This window comes from Mesocricetus auratus, unplaced genomic scaffold (genome assembly GCF_017639785.1).
Source record: "Mesocricetus auratus isolate SY011 unplaced genomic scaffold, BCM_Maur_2.0 Super-Scaffold_100033, whole genome shotgun sequence".
NCBI lineage: Eukaryota > Metazoa > Chordata > Mammalia > Rodentia > Cricetidae > Mesocricetus > Mesocricetus auratus.
In genome coordinates this window covers 5,067,234-5,088,611 of record NW_024429213.1, presented here as the reverse complement: position 1 = coordinate 5,088,611, position 21,378 = coordinate 5,067,234, and the positions used below count along the sequence as shown (strand labels likewise).

At 40.4% G+C, this 21,378-nt stretch overlaps 1 protein-coding gene across 2 annotated transcripts in view; it reads right to left on the bottom strand.

Moving 5' to 3' along the window:
- Efhc2 (EF-hand domain containing 2) overlaps positions 1–21,378 on the bottom strand; it is a 157,025-nt gene that overhangs the window by 91,949 nt on the left and 43,698 nt on the right. For both annotated transcript variants that reach the window (XM_040733737.1, XM_021233242.1), the window contains exon 3: positions 9,635–9,785. In XM_040733737.1, the coding sequence (XP_040589671.1) occupies positions 9,635–9,785 (151 nt within the window). The remainder of the gene's footprint in view (positions 1–9,634; positions 9,786–21,378) is intronic.

Sequence of the window (21,378 nt, the reverse complement as noted above, 5' to 3'; positions counted from 1 at the left end):
ACATAAAAGATGATATAATTTTACTGCAAGGAATTATTCTTCAATTAGCCTTTAATTCATGCCATTGAAAACAATATGCAAATTATTTAATCATTCAAGATTAGACATTTAGAACAAAATACATACTTGAAATCTATAAAAGGATGGGCATTTCAGATATTTCCAGGAACTATTATATTTCTCTTTAAAATCCTTGCATTGTGGCAGGTTACTAAATACTCAGCAATCTGGAGCTTCTTCAAAACTTTCATCTATGGAACTAGGGAAACGGCTCAGTGGATAAAGCACTCACTCCATAAGTGCAAGGAACAGAGGCTGGATCTCAGAACCCACATAAATGGCCAGCAGGAGTGGCAGCTGCCTGTAATCCCAGTACTCAAGATGGGATAAGCAGGACAAGCTGGCTAGATTAGACCAAATATGTGAGCTGTGGGTTCAGTGAGAGAACCTGCCTCAGTCAACAGAGAGATTGGGAAAGGCGCCTGACATTGACTTCACCACATGCACGCATGCTCGCCCTATACACAAGTGCAACACGTGCAACTATATTGTCATGATTTCAATAATAAATGTCCCTCACAGTCTTCGGCATTTGAATACTTTGTCCCCCAATTGATGGTACTATTTTCTAGGTTTAAGAAGTGTGGCCTTGTTGGAAGAAGTATGTTACTGGAGGCAGGCTTTGAGTTACTTCAGCTTTGTGCTTTGCTGTTCAAGATGTGAACCCTCAGCTTCCTTTCTCCTACCTTGTCTTCAGTCCACCATCATGAACTCTAAGTCTTCCAAACTATACGTTCAACTAGACCTTTCTTCTGTAGCTGCCTTGTTTTTATTTCAGCAATAAAAAGTAAGTAATTCATATATACTTACAGTTTGTACTTCATTATAAGAATTCAAATAAGCCATGTTTGTCATTTAGTAAGACTCTAAATAGGAATATTATCACTTTCAAGGTATGAAGAAGTAGACTAAAGTGCATCTAAATAATAGTAACCACAATCACCATCATAGCCATAGAATTGACTTTCACTGATAGTTTCTCATCTAATCCTCCATAATACCTGGGACAGACAGTACATGAGGCATCAACGTTCACTTCATAGAAGAGAAACTAAAGCTAAAAATGCTTAAGTGTCTAGCCCAGTGTTTTACCTTAACAAATGAGAGAAAAGCATTTTCAACTTTAGATTTCGGACTAACAAAACATCATTACTTTCCAGTTTTCACGGAGTTATATCTCATTGTGCATCATCCAGAAAGCTCTTGGGAGAAAGAAAAAAGGAAGACCCACAGGCAAAATTGAATCAAAATGCGCGTTCAGGCCTGACTTCCACTTGCCCTCTTTGGGATCTCCTGGCCTGGGGACTGCAGACAGGTCAACTTTCCCCCAGTGGTCCAGTGGTCCAAGCAATTCAGACTCTGCTGACATCCCTGTGCTAGCCCCGCCTCCACCCGCCAGGAGAGGAAATGTCTCAGACATGCCTGCACCCATCGTGAGACCCATCAGAGTATTGGACCTGCTTGCAACTACCAGAAGAGAACCTTGGACCCGTACCCACTAGGAGAGGAAGAGACCCTACATGCACCCACTAGAAGAAGGGCTAGGACGACGACAATATAAGAATGCATTCAACAACAGAAAAACCAATACGATACCACCAGACTCTAGGGACTCCACACCAGCAAGACCTGAACATCCCAACACAGATGAAGCAGAAGAGAATGGGCTTAAAAACAACTTCATGAAGATGATAGAGACCCTAAAAGAGGGAATGAGAAAATCCTTTAAAGAAATAGAAGAAAAAAACAAATAAAAATTCAAGAAATGGAGGGAAAAGACAAGCCAAAAATTGGAAGAAACAATTCAAACAGTGCAAGGTTTGAAAGCTAAAATAGAGACAATTAAAAAAAATAGTCTGAGGGAATGCTGGAATTAAAAACGCTGGGTAAATGATCAGGAACTACAGATGCAAGCATAACCAACAGAATACAAGAGATGGAAGAGAGAATCTCAGGTGTTACAGATACACTAAGAGAAATAGATTCATCAACCAAGGAAAATCTTAAGTCCAACAAATCCCTCACACAAAATATCCAGGAAATATGGGACACCGTGAATTGAAATGGGCTAGAGAGATGCTAGTCACAAGGAAATGAAGAGAAATAGAGCTGCTCTTTCAAAACAGCCTGTCCCCTTCCAAGGACTAATTTCCAAAACCAATCACATGCATACTGCAACAATTCGTTCCTCCCAGCATTTCCACCCCTCCAGAGCCTGCATCTCAGACCTCACCACTTCCTTGTCTCAGCTCCCATTAGATGCTTTGAAAAATACCAGGAAAATAGTAACAGAAAACAGTCTTGATGATCTATGGACTAGAAGCAGAAAGCAGGTCTATTAACAAACCAGAAAAATTTACTAACACAAAATCTAATTGCACAATACTACATGAAATCAGAAACCCAAGGAGGACCATTTGAAATGTGTGGCTGCACATGGGAGCTCTTAGTCATATATTCCTGTGATGTCTCAACTGTGTCCTCTAGGGATTATGACAACTATTTATTGGGGTTTGAATGCTTATAGTTTTCCATGATAAATGGCAAGAACTCTACCAATAGGACCTTGTTCTAGAAAACCAAAGAAATGGGCAGGATGTTATGTCTTTAGCATACACTGAAGAGCAGTTGAAGTCATCAAGATAAAAATAAGCTAATAAACATACACAAGTCCCCATTAACCATTTTATCAGTGCAAAAATACAGCCTGGTAATTCTGTAACATCCTCTTGCATTGCTACTTTTGTGCCTAGTTTTCATTACCCATTCTATGATCTATTCCCAGATACCTCCCAACTTCTTGTCCCAGTACTTTCCCACATATTTCATGTTATCCCTCTAGACTGTGCTTTCTTTCTCTTTCACCTTTAACTGGGGACATTTTGAGGTACCACCCAGATTCTATGTTCCTAAGCAGCTCCTGGCTTTCCCACTTCTGATTCCTGAAGCATCTGGTACCACTTATGATACCTGCTTGTGCAAAAAGTATTCTATACCACCTCCCATTCTTCCTTCCTTCATGTTTCATTGCTTCTACAATATTTATTGAATAGTTACTATGTAATAAACACGTCTTTATTCACTTCTGCTCTTAAATTCTTTTTTAATTTTTTTACTCATATTTATGTGCTATGCATGCAGAAACGTCTGTGCACACATGTCAGTGTATGTGTGTGCATGTGGGGGGGGCTTAGGTCAACATCGGATATCTTTGTCTATTGCTTTCTACATTTTAAAAAAAGAACATGTCTCTTGCTGAACCTAGAACTCAATGAATTGATAAGAATAGCTGGCCAGCAAGATCCAGTGATCTTTTTGTTTCTGCCTTTCCAGTGCTAGGATTACAGATGTGCACAGCTGTGCCTGGCTTCTTACATGGATGGATGATGGGGAACCCTTACTCGGGTCTTTGTGCTTGTGTAGCAAGCACTCTACTGACTGTGTCATCTCCTTAGCCCCTTTCGCTTTTTAAATTCCATGTTGCTCTGTTCATTTATAATTCCTGGCCCCAATGCTTACCCTCCTAGGAAATCAGATTTAGCAAAATAAAATACAGAATGCCCAATTACATAGGAAATGCTACCCAGTTGAGGAATCAAAAGAAGCTATTAATATAGATCATTGTTCTTAACAAAGGCTGTTTTAACAACCATGTAAAAGCCAGTTCTCAACTGCAGGACTGTAGTATCAAAATTATCAGTCCCTGAGACTGACTGGTCCAGAATATGCCAGAAACCATGCCATATTTCTAATCCTTATCTTTTTCTTGAACACAGATTAGTTTGGACATGATGGTACTGGACTGACAATTATTCTGTTGGACAATTAGGGTTAAGATTCTGAGTTTACCTGGCATTCCTAGCCTGATGTAAAATTGTTTTAAGTACATCCCAGCACAAAGGCAACAAATTCTATAAATATAACATATATAACCCCAAAAAGAGAGCTATGTCTTGACAAGAAATTCTAGAAAGTCTTAAACTGTGACTTATTTAACTCATAATACACACAAATTTCTTTGCAAACAATAACTATTGTATTACATTATTCTGAATAGAAGCTGCAGGTAAACTGAATACATATGTTTGAACCATCCTAATGGATGCCTCTTTTTTGTTTCTAGTTTATACCAACCTCTCTTCACTCTATAAAAGAAAAAAACATAGTAGAGACAAATAAAATGGTATGTATTGGGGAATTATAATTGATCCAGCTGCACTGGTAAGATCCAAATTGAATAGTGCATCTGGCCTCTGAGTAAATTGGAAAAATAGTAAAACCTTGTAGAGCAAACAGGAACACAATCAGTGCATAACACCTGACCTTGACCCCAAGCCTCTTCTTCTCCAAGACCTGCAGATGCATAAGAGGCAGGAGCAGGCTATTCAAGACACAAAGACTACCTGCTCTAAGCCATTAGCTCATCAAGTACACGTTCTTTTCCGAGATTACTTAGGAAAGCCCAAAGAAGGCATTTAAATGAGTTTTCAAATTATTCCCTGCCGAAGCAGACCTTCCTTAATGACAATCATATTAAATATTTCAAGAGAAATGGGTCTTTCTGTAAACAGAACCTGATGGTAGAATGGTTGTTTGTGCTTGCTTTCAACAGGATTTGTTACAGCCCACCAGGTTTCTCCACTCTGTTGACAAATTTAATGTCATTACACAGTGTGATTACTGTGTATGCTGTCCACAACCTCTGAGCTACATCTTTACAAACAAAATGTCCTAACCACAATAAACCAATCAGAAATACTGAAATTTTCAGAAACATTTGCTCAGGGTTCTTTTCCCCAAGTCTTTATGAGTAACATTCCTTCTTCCCCAAATAAAAATAATTTTCAAGTGACTCATCATGACTCAGCATGAGAATCTGCTTTCTAAGCTTTGAAATCAATAAATTAAGAAAAATGTGCTTTTCTAAAATCCTTGTAGAGGTTGCATTTGACAGTTCTTAGACAGTTTCATAAAATAAACATACTAGACAAGGGCCACTAAACTTCAAGAATATAAGTTTTCATCTAAGAGCAGAATGGAGAGATGGCTCAGTAACTAAAAGGCTTGTCATGCAGGCTTGAGGATCCAAGTTCCAATTCTTAGCAACCACATGCAAAACAAAACAAAAGAAAACTGTGCATTGTAGCACATGTCTAGATCCCAGAGCTATAGAGGTGATGACAGAAAGATCCCTGGGGCTTGCTGACCAGCTAGCCTAGATGAATCAGTGAGCTCCAGGTTCAATTAGAGACCCTGTACCAAAACGTAAAGTGGCCAGGCATGGTATCTTACATCTTTAATCCCAAGACTCAGGAGACAGAAGCAAGGGGATCTCCGTGAGTTCAAGACCACCCTGGTCTACATACCAACTTCCAGACCAAACCCACAGATACATAGACCCTATTTCAAAAAAAGATAATAAAAATGAGGAAAGCATTCAAATAAGAACCTGGAGTTGATCTGTGGCTTCCCTCCAGAAACAAATATGTCTGCACATATGCACAAGTGATAATGAAATGAAACAATGCAAGCAAATAATGCAAGGTTGGAGTATATTGTGACCTCTAGTTCCCCATTTGTGCAAGCTGGGTGTCACAGTAGAAAAGGTAATCCAAAAGTAAACAAAGCTTGGTTAGAAATCACCAGAGCAAAATATGTAAGGAGAAGCCTAAAAGAAATACTAGTTTAGGAGCCAGAGACATCTCATGCTATTGCAAGAGGACACAAATTCACTTCCCAGCTCCCACATGGCAGCTCACAACTGTCTATAATTCCAATTCTAGGGGATCTAATGCCTTCTTTGGGCTACACAGGCTCCAGACATACATGTAGCACACAGATACACATTCAGGCAAACACTAATATAAATAAAAATAAGTCTTTAGAATGCATTTTTGCTAAAGCAACATTGTCCACATACCTAATCAAATATTACTAAAGTAACACATGGTCACAAAAAGTTATAATTTTCTCTTTATGGTCAGTATTCTAAACATTTTTAATATATATTTGCTGATTGTTTTGTTGCTATTGTTAGTCATTCTTTCCTTCCTTTCTTCCTTCCTTCCTCCCTTCCTTCCTTTGAGGCAAGGTCTCTCTACAGAGTCTTGGTTGTCCTGAAGCTAACTGCATAGAACAGGATAGCCTTGAACTCACAGAGATCCTCCTGCCTCTGTCTTCTGAGTACTAGTGTGAAAGGTGTGCACCACTACACCTAGCCTTGCTGATTTTTAAAAATTTCTTTACATTTGAAAAAAATTATCCCCAAGAGTCTAAAACAGTTTGTCCCTTCACAAATAAAATGTCCCATTTTTGCCCTTGAAGCCTGTGACATTTATTAAATCTTTCTTTATTTCTTGTTTTTTTTCCAAGAGAGTGTTTCTCTGTGTGACAGTTCTGGCTGTCCTGGAACTCACAGAGATCCGCTTGCCTCTGCCTCCTAAGTGCTGGGATTAAAGGCATGCACCACCACTCTCTGAGCTTTTTTCTTTTTAATGTAGCTTCATATTTCTTAAAAGGTTTACTGCACAAGCATTGCTACTGGCCAGAGAATAGAAAGTATAGGAACTAAGATGCAGAGTAATGGGGATGCTCACCTCCTGGTTCTAATCTGGGTACCTGTTTCCCAATGAATGTTTCTAGTCTTGGTTTTATTTTTCCCTCCAAGGTTCTTACTACCTGGTGACTATCATCATATGGATGTCTCAACATTCCTTTGAAGGTGTAATGACCTCCAGTGCACCAGAGCAACAAACTTCATCTTGGTCGAGCCTCCATTCTTGGACTTTACAAAGACAGGTATTCAACAAATACTGCTTGACAGTGCTGAAAGGCTCTAAATTCATCATTCCATAAAGCAGACAAAATAAAGTTCCACTATCAGGGGGGAAATCCTAAAAATATCATCCCTTGACTTTTTTTCAGAAGCCCCAGCACACACTCCAATTTCCTCTTTAAATTCATCATGATAAATCACTATGGAGGCATGAGGCCTAAATAAGTAGTTAGTAATCAAAAATCATATTCAACAAAAGAAATCATAAGACATAACAACAATAAAGTAGTAAGTAGGAAATGTATGTGTTAAATACAGAAAGGAAATATGTAAAGACTAAATGAACTTTCTGTAAATATTAAATAAATATGACACACCTGGGCTCTAAATATTCATGTAAACTAAATATACAAATCACTAAATATTCATGAGTACTCAATATTCATGAGACCTTAATTTGACCACTCATTCATTAGTGACATCCATTTTGACCCCAAGAGCCCTCTGCCCAAGAAACACAAACAAAAAGCTATTACTATTCAGTAGGACTACTGGTAAGCCCCAGCTTCGGCCAAACATACTCATCCCCATATTGACCCAAGCAAGTGTAAAACTCTGGCCCAAAGCTCCTCCTGTCTGTAAGTTTCCTTGTTTAGCCCTCAATATTGGTATCTAAACCACACTACTTGCTAGTAAGGCTTATAAAGTAGGAGTGTTGAGATACTATTTACCCCAAGACTCAAGTAGAGTATAGTTTTCTTCAATTTATACTTGGTGTAAATTGTCTTTCCCCAATACTCACCGCATTTTCTCCAATGTCTGTCTGTTTGGTTAATTGGTTTGATTTTGCAGTGTGGGAGATGGAACCCAGGGCCTTACATGTTCTGGGCAAGGGCTTTATAACTAAGCTACATTCCCAGCCCTCACTACACATTTTGAATTATTTTGATGTATTGCATGGTTTATTCATTTCAATTTGGCCCATGAGCCTTCTCTTTGTTGGTCTATGGGAGAGTCTGTCTACAAACTACTTGGAGGCCAGCACAACTTCAAGATATTATCTTTGTTGGTCTATGGGAGAGTCTGTCTACAAACTACTTGGAGGCCAGCACAACTTCAAGATACTATCTAAGATGCCACATAAAGAACAGACAATGAGATGGAGACTGTAGACAGGAAGTCAATGGTACGTCACTGTCCCATTCCTATTATCAAACAATGAGAGCAGCATAAGCTTAAATAGCAGTAAAGAGCGAAGATGTGCACAGGTGTTATGCTGAGAATCAACAACAGGAGAGTAGGTTAAGTACGAGGAAATGGGGAAAGAAAAATGATAGAGATTGTAGTCAGAAAGGGAAATTTCAAAGTCTGAAATAGCGCAGGTGGCAATACTCCAAAAGACAACACACACACACACACACACACACACACACACACACACACACACACACAATACCACAGTCAAAAGTCATGGCTCCTGGGAGATTAAGAGACCCTAGAAAGCCATTTACACAAACACCAAACATACTCAACCCCCCTTCTATATTCCTACTGTGCTGTTAGTGAAAAAGCAACATCTAAGCAATGCATTCACTTAGATATCAAAGACATTTATCAAGGACACTTGAGTCTTCCTATTACAAACATCCTTTTATACTGCTCTATCTTACACATGAAAAACTGTCAGTCATATCCCCATCATGATTTCTATCCCTTGACAGCATCCAGAATTCAGTCTCACCCCCAGAGGAAGAACCACAGCACAAAAAAAAAGTCACCTCCTTTGATCTCTAATATCAGCTTCTCTATGGCCACAAGGCTAACTCTCATCTACAACAGAAGTGGGACACAGATAAAGATACAGGCATGCATAGAGTGAAGGAACAGGGCTCTGTTGAGACAGTATGGTGGCTAGTCCTGTCCATTTGATTGGCCGTGGAAACACCAGGAAATTAGAAAAACAGAAAAACATATGCTTACAACTGTGAGGGCATTTCCAAAATGATTACATTAGGACAGTACTGACCTTATAAATAGGATAACTGAGACTATAGCAAAGGAAGTAATCCAGTAATAGATTCAAAACTTGAGTAGATCAGTTTGGAGGATGTAGAACTGTAGCAAGTAGAATCTAACTGAAGGAAGTAGGTCATTGGCATATCATTGGCAGTTTTATCTTGTCCCAGCCTCTGCTGCTTTTCTACTCTGCTTGCTGATCATCGCAATGTCAGCTGCTGCACTATGCTCCCTGCCCTCTGACCCACAATCCTGAGCTAAAACAATGACCAAAACAGATTGAGTTGTTCCTATCAGAAATTGATCACAGCAATGCTAAAACTAACTACCACAGTTAAATAAATATCAGGGTCATTACGATTACCACAAACAGTGTTAGTTAGCAGTAGATAAGGAGAGATAGGATGACACAAGTGGCAGACAGCAAATTCAAGCAAGAAGAAACAATAACACCGTGCAATTTTCAGGGAAGAAACGCTTTCTTTTCTCCCCAGAGAGAAGAAGCAATAGCATCCTGGATGGTGTAGTGATGTAGTGATATCAAAGAAACCAAAGGTTTGAAGACATATTAGCAGAGGAGAAAACAGCCCATGTTGACTTATTAGTAAGAGAAACATAAGTCACTATTACAAATTGCAGGCTAACATCATGTTCATATTCACTGCTATGCATAACTGAGATGCCCAAGTATTATCTTAGGGCCTTTCAAAAAGCTACAGACAAACTATATATAAAGGCAGGAGTTAGAAACAAAAGAACCATAATGCTGTTTTATATAGATACCTTGAGGTATTCCACTATTTATCACTTCTGGTTCATTCACTTGAATGGTGTCATCTTCAAGGTAGAAATAGATTTTGTAGTATCTTATTCTATAGTTTTCTTGCCTTTTATCAGGCACTTCATCTTCCAAATAGGCATCAAAAGATAATACCTGTTGGAATCATAATTAGAAACTGTGAAAAAATCAGCAAACTTAAATTCAATGAATCTATGCCCTGTATAATCTTTGTTAAGGAAAAAAGTTGTTTTTGCCAAGACATGCTATACATCAGCTAAGAGAACAGATATACAATCTAGGTAATATAATCGCATGTAAATATAAGTTGACTTTCACCACCCTCTCTCTGATTACAACAAAGAAACTATTAACTATTAAAGTAATAATTAGAATAAGTAGAATAATTCAGCTCTACAATAAGTAAACTTTTGCTTATCTTTGGAATCTCAAAATAGGATTCAAAATGTATGTCAGAGGTATGAAATACTGTTTTTTCATGATGAACAAAATGTGTTTCTTTTTCCCATTAAAAGCTACCTTGGTTCTGGGATAAAAATATCCTCTTAGTCTTATGTGATTGCTTGCCTTCACATAGCTCAAAAGAGCAGACCTGAAGCCTTCTAAAAGTACGGATACTCTACCTACTATTTCTCCAGGAAGCTAAATAATGTAGCTCTGACATGGCAATGCAAATGGAAAATGAAGTGCATTCTAAGGTGGTTAGGGTAAGAACTAAAGACAGTAAAAAAAAAATGAAAGAAAATGAGGACATGACAGCTTCAAGGTATGGCTGAGAAGAAGGTTTTTATTGTACATGTGATGGAGAATACAGCCAGAGGCATCTGGAAGTGTTCAGAACAGGGAAAGTAGTAGACTAGACATGGCCAGTAGACTGAACCAGGCCATGAGAGGAGAAAGATGGGGGAGAGAGAGCAAGAGGAGAGAGGGCCAACGGAAACAAGAGAACAAAGAGATCTGTAATGACAGAGATATATAAGGAATCAGAAGCTAGGGAAAGGGAAGCAAACCTCAGGGCCTGAAGAGGTAAGAGTGGGGAGGAGTGAAATGTACTGAGAGGAGCTAGGATTCTGTAACAGGTTGTGCAATAATGAGAAAGTCTGCAGTCAGCACACACTTTGTATGCAATTAGGCACTGAGCTCTTTGGGACCTGATAAAAATATTCTAGAAAAATTCCTTACCTACTTTGGAAAATCATTTCCCAACAAGAAAAAATAAATCCCTTTTCCCCACATATTGAATACATGCTTCTTCTGGAAAACCCACTTTAATAGGTATTCTTTTGTGCCACGTGGCATGGATTGCATGAGTCTTTAACCTTTTACATCACCATCAACAGGATGACTACCTGCCCATATAGAAGGACACAGTACTTGAGGACAATTGATGGAACAATATTTCTATGATTTCAAGCTCAACATGGGCCAGACTCATTGAAAGCTCCAATATTCCCTTTGTCTCCCGAATTAAATGGTTTTTGCTGTTTGCGCGTTATATGGGCAAATCCGTGTGCAACTGCACATGACTGCATATTCTCGAGGACAGAGAATGACATCAGGTATCCTGCTTTATTATTCTCAGTCATATTTACTTGACACGGTGTCTGTCACTGAACATGGAGCTAAGCTGGCAGCCAACAAGCCTCAGTAATTCTCCTGTCTCCACCCCCACAAAGCACTGAGGGAATAGGCGCATGTGTGGCCACACTCAGCTTTTGATGTGGATGCAGGAGATTCAAAAGCTGAGTGTGGCCACATTTGTGTCCGTAAGCCCAGTGCTACTTTTGAAGTATGTGCTGCTGATACAAATGATCTAATTACTCCTGGAATGATTTAACATTCTGTTTTCTTTCAGTATTATAGTAAGAGTATGAATATATATATACATATATATGTATATATGCATGTACTTACTTTATTAGTATGTACCTGAGGACATGGATGTACACCACTTGCATGCATGAGCCCACCAAGGCCAGAAAAGGGCATTGGATCCCCTAGAACTGGAGTTACAGGTAGTTGTGAAACACCATGTCTACTGGGAACTAAACCAAGATCTTGAAGAACAGTAAGTGCTTTTAACCACCTGAGCCATCTCTCCAGCCTATGAGTGTACATTTTAATGAGGATAACTAAATATTCCTAATGGGCATGTACATTTTAATAACCACAGCATCATATCATATGCACAATTAATATTTTCATTTTCAATTATAAAAACCTGGCTTTAGTGGTGAAGTGTTGTACGGGAATGAGGTGAGTGAACAGACACCGAAAAGATCAAAAGTGATCTCAAAGCCAATGAGGTTCAGCAGGTAAAGGCACCTGCACACAAGCCTGATGATCTGAGTTCAACTCCTAGAACCCATGATAAAAAGAAAACAACCCAGATGCTGTGGCTCAGGTTTGGAATTTAGTGCCCATGGCCAAATAGGAAGCAGAGACAGTAGTGACAGAAACAAGAGTCAAGCAGAGAACACACTCCCAAAAGTTGTCCTCTTTTCTCTAAATATGTGAGGTGGCACATGTGTACCCATACGCACACTCCATCCACATTAAAGCAGTGTGTATAAAAATAAGTGGCTTCAAAGACAAATGAACTCCCTCTACCAGAGAATCCAGAAGAAGGAATTTCGGGCTTACGGACATGAAGGAATCTGTTAGAAATGAAAAATTATAGAAACATAACTATGAATCTATTCTAGTAACGAATGCCTTTATTCCTGGCACTTGAGAGGCTAAGGCGAAAGGACTGCCACCAGTTCATAGCAATAGTGAGTTCCATGCCAACCTAAGCTACAAAGTGAGTGTCTGTCTCAGAAAAAAAAAAGCAGTGGAGACGATGATACGAAGTTTTATCATAATTTGAAAGTTAAAGAGAGACTCTATTAAACCCAGGAAATATAATTGCTTGAAATTTTCTTTTTAGTGTGTGTATGTGTGTGTGTGTGTGTGTGAGTGTGTGTGTGTGTGTGAGTGAGTGTGTGTGTGTGTGTGTGTGTGTGTATGCACATACCATGGAGTCAAATTACAACTTGCAAAAACCAGTTCTCTTCTTACACCATGTGGGTCCCAGGGATCAAACTCAGGTCTGTTGGCTTGACAGCAAACAGATCTGCCCACTGAGTAATGTTGCCATTCTTCCCTTTAAAAATTATAATCTTCTTGAAAACAGAATGTGAAATGTCATTTGTCAGATTTATGATCTTCAGTTCACCACATGCCTCCAAAGGTCCTACAGCATTTGCTATATGCCTTATCACTGTGACATTTGGAGAATTTTGGTCATAAAGATTACAGAATATGAAATCAGCTCTAAAAGACAGGTATATGAGGAAAAATGTTTTGGAAGGGGAAAAGTTAATGCTTGTATTTCTAGATTCAGGCCTATGTTATAATTAAAGTCAAGAAATATTCAAAGCAGTCAAAAGTACATTTTGATGGATAACTTGTTATAACTTAACACACAGTACAACTTTAGCTTTGAATTGAAAAAGTTAAACTTATTTTCATGCCAAATGAGTTATTTGCTTTTGATGGCATAGTCCAAGTTGGATTTTAACATTCATTTTGATTCCTGTTTTACACTTAGTGTTATCAAAGAAAAGATTATTGTCTAGTTTAGCACTAAACACAAAATATTATTACATGAAGGAGTCTGTCCATCATCCATAAAGAATATATAAGGCTAAAGCAAAAGTCTAATCTCTCAGAACAAATCATATATTTTTTAAAGATGAGGAGGTAGTAGATGTGACCAGTGCATAAATCATAGGATCTATTATTCAGGGATCAAACTTCTAAATGTAAGACAGTTATAGTGTCTGCCACCTGTGTTTGCAGTACTGAAGAGGAGAGGACCTGGGGTGCAGGAAAATTGGCAATCTGGACAACACACTGAGACCCTGTCTCAAAGAAAAAAAATGTGTCAAAATCTTACATATCAATTTCTAGAGGAGCTGTTAGGAAAGATGAAATACCAATAATGTCCAATAAGGCTTTACATTTAAAAAAAAAAGGAGCGATCAGTGTCATGGGTCAGTTGAATTTTAAAGTGTTTAGGAAGCTGGGCATGTTGGTATACACTTGCAGACCCAGGCACTCAAGAGCTTGAAGCAGGAATATCCCTTAAGCACAGAAATTCCAAGCCAACATAGACAACATGGTAAGAACCTGTCTCCAAAGAAAGAGTGGGGGATAAAGTAAGGAGGATGAGACAGGACAGAGAAAAGTAAGACAGGTGTAGCAGTTTTAAAGAAAATGGCCCCCAAAGCAAGTGGCACTATTAGGAGGAGGTATGACTTTGTTGAAGTAGGTGTGACCTTTTTTCTGGAAGTGGGTTACTCTTGGGGCAGACTTTGAGGTGTTCTTTTCTCAAGCTTTGTTCAGTGTGACACTCAGTTGACTTCCTACCGCCTGTGGATCAGAGATGCATATTTCTTACTTCTTACTCCAGCACCACATCTGCCTGTACACTACCATATTGCACCACGATGATAATGAAATGAATCTCTGAAACTGTAAGTGAGCCTTCACAATTAAATATTTTCTTTATAAGAACTGTCACGGTCATGGTGTGTCTTCACAGCAATAGAAACCCTAACTAAGTCAAAGAGGTACTGAGGATGTAACATAACTGAACATACACAAAGGCCTGGGTTGGATCCTAGCACCACAAAAAAATATATTTATTAATTAAAATATTTAGGCTCTGTTTTATATAAAAAAGGCGCTGAGCTAAAGAACGTATGAAGTAATAGTGTATCATAAAGAAAATAAGTAGACTACAAAAAAATACCACAGATAGATGAAATTGAAAAATAAAGTCACAACAAATCAATCCAAAAATTTCTTAAACAAGTAAAATAGTTAAGAGTTCAGAAAAGCTTATCAAGAGAGAATATAAATAAATCAGAAATGAGACACATCACAAGACCTAAAATTTGTAAAATAAATAATCTTAGACAGAAAAATAAAGTTTAAATTTGGTTTAAATTAAAACTAACTTCTGTAATTATGAGTTACCAAAAACAACTAATACGCTAATACAGCTCAGATGTGAAAAACACCTAAGAATCCCCCAAAAATGTTACAACCAAGAGAATTTACTAATGAATTCTTTGAAACTTGTGAAAGAAAAGAACTACATAATGTAATTCCCTCAGGATACCAGAAAGATGCACAGTTTATAAAGTGAATTCCAATGTCTGATAAACACTCCATTAAAAAATAAACTACAAAGCAATAGTTCTTGAGCTGGTTGCACAATAGAACTACTTGAGAACCTTTTATACTCCTGATGCTTGGGTCATATCACACACCTAACACCTCTGAACCCCTGCATCTACATACCCACTCCCACTACCCACTTAACAAAAAAAATGGTCTCAGAAATAATAGAATTTTAAGACTCCCCGGATGATTGCCAAGTGCAAGCCACCAACATGAAATACTGCTACAGGGAAATTTCAGTACTTATGGTTTACAGAAGAACCTAACTGAAATGCAAGCAATTTGTAGCACTCCATTAACAGTTATGAGCCATCTATATAAAATGCAGCATTTTCCTCACAAACATAAAAATGGTTTCAAATTAGGAAACATGTGCCAATATGTAACAATCTCATGACCATTTCCCACCACATATTGCTTAAAATGCCAGGGTAATTCTTTAACAAGATTATGAAGCATCTGCTTTAAAACAACCTCAACAGCCAAGTTTATATTTAATTAAGCTATTTACCACCATCAAGAACAGAACAATACATCCAAAATCTTCATTACTTAATATTTCTTTAGACATTCTGGACAACGTTGCAATAAAAATATTCTGAATAAATAAAACATATCACTATGGACAGAGAAGCAAAAGCTAAATATGTAAAAAAATTAAAATTTCACTATAACCAAAACCAAATTAAAAATAATCTAGTTAGAAAATGCACACAGGAGAAAGTATGCTCAAAATAGAATAAAAAAAAAGTATACACAGTACTAGCAAGATGACTCATCAAACAGAGACTTATTACCAAACCTCATGGCCTAAATTTAATTCCTGGAACCCATATGATAGAAAGACAATACCCATTTCTGCAAATTGTCCTCTGATATCCATATGAGTACAGTGGCACATGAGCACATGCACACCTGCTTGTATGCACAACTGCACATACATTAATAAATTAATAAATATAATAAAATTTTTAAATTATATAACCAAATCAGTTTTAATTAAAACTTGGATCCATACAAAACTCGAAACATTTGCTAGAAGACAGAGAAGGACTTGACTACAAATGAATTATGGATACACAGATGAAAATATTTCAATTGGATATTTCATTGGTATAATGAATTAAATCATAACAATTCTAAGTAAACATGATAAAATAATCTAGGTGACCTATTAATGATAATAGTAAAAATTAAAGAGTAAAAGACACCTAGCTCATCCAGATTTTATAATGCCTCGATTATTAAAAACAGTACAAAACCAAACTGATGCGACACATACTAGCTGGTGGGAAAGAATAGATTCTATTGTATATAGAAATTTAATACATAATAAAAGAATCAGAAATCAACAAAATTACTAATTTAAGAAAGCTGGTTGGATATCCCCACCTAAATAAATTATAAGCCCCAAATACATACCAGATGAAGTATCAGCTTTATCCTAACAAATCAACCTCATTCAGGAACCCACAGACATAAAAATAGGGAGGTGGGGTGAAAGCACATGGAATTAAGGGCAGATGGGTTGGGAAGCCATCACAGGAAAGGAAGACAGGATACCATAAGGAATTCTAAGATGTAAGAAAAAAAGAAAAGAAAAATATGAAAAGAAACAAAACGGGTTTATTTTATATTTTTTTACATTTTTTAAAAGGGCTGTACAAAAGAAATTAGAAAAACAATGTGAGAGGGACAACAAATAAAATGTTCACTTTAAGAAATCTTCAGATAAACTGGGGAGATGTGGCTGATGCCTTTAATCCCAGCACTCAGGAGGTAGAGGCAGGCAAATCTCTGTGAGTTTGAGGCCAGCCTGGTCTACAGAGCATGTTCCAGGACAGCCAGGGCTATTACACAGAGAAACCCTGTCTTGAAAAACAAAAAATGCAAAAGAAAAATTATCATATAAGTCCAATTAAAATTGCAGTGAGGGCTCAGATTTGTTCCTGTGTGCTTCTCCCATTAAAGGGGCCATTAATCATGGAGAGTCTGAAGTTATCTTTAAACAGATTGTTGTTCTGTTCCCAGCTAGCCATGAACTCCTGGGTGCCTGGTACTACAATGCTACATAAGCACCACCAAGCCCCACTTCATAAGCAATTTTCAATTACTGCAGTTGTTCTAAGACAGTGTGGAGCAATTTGAAAAATCCTATACTACTTCTGGGCCCATAATCCAAAGGAAAGAAAACTAGATAAACTTAAATGCAAACCTTTAATCCCAGCACTCATGAGGCAGAGGCAGGTGGATCTCTCTGAGTTTGAGGCCAGCCTGGTCTACAAAGTGAGTTCCAGGACAGTCAGGGCTGTTAAACAGAGAAACCCTGTCTCAAAAAAACAAACAAACAAACAAAAACAAAGAAAAACTTAAATGATGCAAAGATGTTCTTATTGCATCTGAAGAATTCAGAAAGGGAGAGTTTGTAAATTAACTTTTGATATGTAGTTCCTGGAATATTAGTCAAATATTACTCACTAGTATGGTTTGGGAACTACTCCATGGTGATTAGAAAACTACTTCAGACATGCAGAAATGTTAATGTTAAAAATTATTAAAAATAGTTGCAAAAAAAAAAGCCGGGTGTTGGTGGTGCACGCCTTTAATCCCAGCACTCAGGAGGCAGAGGCAGGCCGATCTCTGTGAGTTCGAGGCCGGGCTGGACCGATAGCTTCAAAAACAATACAGAGAAACCCTGTCTCGTAAAAACCAAAAATATAAAATAAAATAAAAATAAGAATAGTTACATGTCATAATTGTTTTAAGAAGTATGTAGTTTTAAATTATGCTTTTTAAAACTACAATTATTAAAATCCTACATATGTTATTTGAGAAGAGGGGGACTAAATACTTGATGTCTTAGTAGCTTTCCATTAACAAATCAACCTCTTTCATTTTTCTCCCATAAAAATGGGGTGAGTATGGCTATGCGTGGTATAGGGAAAGACACTGATACTGCCGGAGGCCATAATGGGACAGGAAGACAGAACACCACAGGGCATTCCAGGATTTCATAAAAGAAAAAAGTATACAGGGAGGAAGGTAGAGTGAGTGTGGAGGGCGGTGTTAGAGAAGGAGACAAAGGTCGTGGGGGAAAGGAGGTACAAAGGTCTGAGAAGAAGAAAGGCGATAGTACATAGTTTCCAACTATGCATTAAAAGCCACAACTGTACTATTCATAACAGGGACAGAGTAACTAGCTACAAGGAGGGAGAGAACATAGTGGAGACTGGTAAGGCAATTGACACAAGTACATACAAAATGGTGGCTGCAGCTTACCATCGGAGGTCCAGCTAGGACTGTATATCCAGCCACAAAAAAAAAAGTTAATGGAAGTAATAGAAATGTGGAGAATGGGTGGTGCTGAGGAGGATGCTCTGGGCTTCTTGGCTTCTGGGCTTCTGTCTATCCACTGTGAATAAGAGGAACGCTGGAGGCTAGACTATTGCTGGTCCAGCCCTTAGGGGGACCGCCTCCTTAGTCAGGAGGAGGGGCCTGAACCCCACGCCGGAAGTACTTCAACAAACAGGAAACAGGGTCTGAAAAGCGAAACCACTGGTCATTCTGGGAAGTCCGCCGTGGTGTTCAGTCGCTCTGTCGCACCTCTCGAGAGTCCTGGTCGCTAAGTTTTCCAAAGCACTTTGAAAGTGAGGTAGAAGGGCTTTGGAAATTCGTGAACAAAGTTGAAATATGAAGAAAGGTTCCTGAGGCATCACAAGTACCGCTGGAGCGCGCTGAGGTAAGAACCCCTCCCGTAGCGAACTCGGTTGCCCCAGGGACTTTGTGAAGTGATTTAGTGAAGGCTAGAGGTCCTACTGGGCCCAAGGGCTAAAAAGCCCAGAAGGAAGACTTTGTGAATTTTATTGTGAAACTTTTCCAGTAGCTCATCTGACAGCACATTTTCTCCCCTTAACTCCAGGTAGTAGAGCTGCCTCCGTAACTGCCCACCGCCATCCAGTTTCTTAAAGATGGCTTCTCTAGAGGATGCCCACAGTTCTAACAAACATGGCTCCCAGAACTCTGAATTTACAGCGGAAGCTGAAGGTCGAACTAAGACAGAAGAACCAAAAAAGTCCCACAAAAAGAGGGGCAGATTTCAAGAACAAGGTTCTTCTATGATTTACCAGAAAGCTATCCAGAGCATCCTGGGAAAATCAACACAAAAAGAACGAAGGGGTGCTCCAAAAGGAAAAGGGATGGCTCCAAGGGCAAAAGGGCTGGCTAGTGCCCCAAAGGGAAAGGGAGAGGCTGGTGCACAAAAAGGAGAGGCTGGTGGCCAGAAAGGAAAGGGGGAGGCTGGTTCCCCAAGAGGAAAGGGGAATAGTGATACCCCAAAAGGAAAGGAGGAGGCTGTTACCCAGGAAGAAAAAAGGGATGCTGATTCACTGAAAGGAAAGGGGGAGCCCGGTGCCCCCAAAGGAAAGGGGGAGCCCGGTACCCCCAAAGGAAAGGAGGAGGCTAGTGCCCCAAAAGGAAAGGGGGAGCCCGGTGCCCCCAAAGGAAAGGGGGAGCCCGGTACCCCCAAAGGAAAGGAGGAGGCTAGTGCCCCAAAAGGAAAGGGGGAGCCCGGTACCCCCAAAGGAAAGGAGGAGGCTAGTGCCCCAAAAGGAAAGGAGGAGGCTAGTGCCCCAAAAGGAAAGGGGGAGACCGGTGCCCCCAAAGGAAAGCGGGAGACCTGTGCCCCCAAAGGAAAGGGGGAGACCGGTGCCCCCAAAGGAAAGGAGGAGGCTGGTGTCCCAAAAGGAAAGGAGGAGCCCGGTACCCCCAAAGGAAAGGGGGAGCATGGTGCCCCGAAAGGAAAGGGGGAGCCCGGTACCCCAAAAGGAAAGGGGGAGGCTGGTGCCCCAAAAAGAAAGGGGGGGTCGGGTGCCCCCAAAGGAAAGGGGGGTTCCAGTGCCCCACAAGGAAAGGGGGAGCCCGATGCCCCCAAGGGAAAGGGAGAGCCCAGTGCCCCCCAAGGAAAGAGAGAGACTGGTGTCCCCAAAGGAAAGGGGGAGGCTGGTGCCCCAAAAGGAAAGGAGGAGGCTGCTGTGCTGAATGAACAGGGGGAGGTTGGTGCTCTGAAAAGAAAGGAGGAGGCTGGTGCCCTAAAAGGAAAGGGGGAGCCTGGTACCCCCAAAGGAAAGGGGGAGACTGGCGCCCCAAAAGGAAAGGGGGGGACTGGCGCCCCACAAGGAAAGGGGGAGACTGGCGCCCCAAAAGGAAAGGAGGAGGCTGGTGCGCCGAAAGAACAGGGGGAGGCTAGTGCCCAGAAACGAAAGGAGGAGTCTGGTGCCCTAAAAGGAAAGGGGGAGCCCGGTGCTGCAAAAGGAAAGGGGGAAACTAGTGCCCCAAAAGGAAAGGGGGAGCCCGATGCCCCAAAAGGAAAGGGGGAAACTAGTGCCCCAAAAGGAAAGGGCAATCCTGGTGGTAGTGCAGGAGCCCCTCCTAAGCCTGGGTTGGAGCTTCCTAAGACTGGAGCTGAGCATTTTAAAGCTGGAGCAATGCCTGGAGTAGAGCACCCCAAGGCTGGAGGAGCTCATCAGAAGGCTGGAGTGGAGTTTCAGCCTGAAGCCTCTCCAAGGGTGGTAGCACAGCCTTCAAAGCCTGAAAGGGAGCCTCTAAAACCTGGAAAGGGAAGGGAGACACTGGAGCCTCCAAAACATGGGGTGGAGCCTCCACAGCCCAGAGCAGAGCCTCAAACGTCTGGAATGGAGCCTCCACAGCTTGGACGGCAGCCTCCACAGCCCGGAGAAGAGACTCCAAAGGCCGGAATGGAGCCTCCAAAGCTTGGTTGGCAGACTCCAAAGACCAGAGCAGAGCCTCCAAAACTTTTATGGCAGCCTCCAAAGCCCGAAATGGAGCCTCCAAAGCTTGGATGGCAGCCTCCGAAGCTTGGATGGCAGCTTCCAAAACCCGGAGCAGAACCTCAAACGTCCGGAATGGAACATCCGCGGCTTGAATGGGAGCCTCCAAATCCCGGAGCAGATCCTCAAAAGTTCGGAATGGAGCCGCCAAAGCTTGGATGGCAGCCTCCAAAGCCCGGAGCAGAGCCTCAAAAGTTCGGAATGGAGCCTCCAAAGCTTGTATGGCAACCTCCAAATCCCAAAGCAGAGCCTCAAAAGTCCAGAATGGAGCCTCCACAGCTTGGGTGGCAGCCTCCAATGCCTGGAGCAGAGCCTCAAAAGTTCGGAATGGAGCCTCCAAAGCTTGTATGGCAACCTCCAAATCCCAAAGCAGAGCCTCAAAAGTACAGAATGGAGCCTCCACAGCTTGGGTGGCAGCCTCCAATGCCTGGAGCATTTCTCCAGAAGCCTGGAGCAGGGCCTACCAATCTCCAAGGGGAGCCCCCTACGGCCCAAGAGGAGTGTTCTGGGGCCAGAATGGAACATCCTAAAACAGGCAGAAGACTATCCAGAAATCTTCCTTTTGCATCTCAGCCTCCGAAGATAGGCAACTTTGGAGAGAGGAAGTGGCTTCTAAATCGTGATAAGACGCCTAGCGAGGAGTTCTTTGG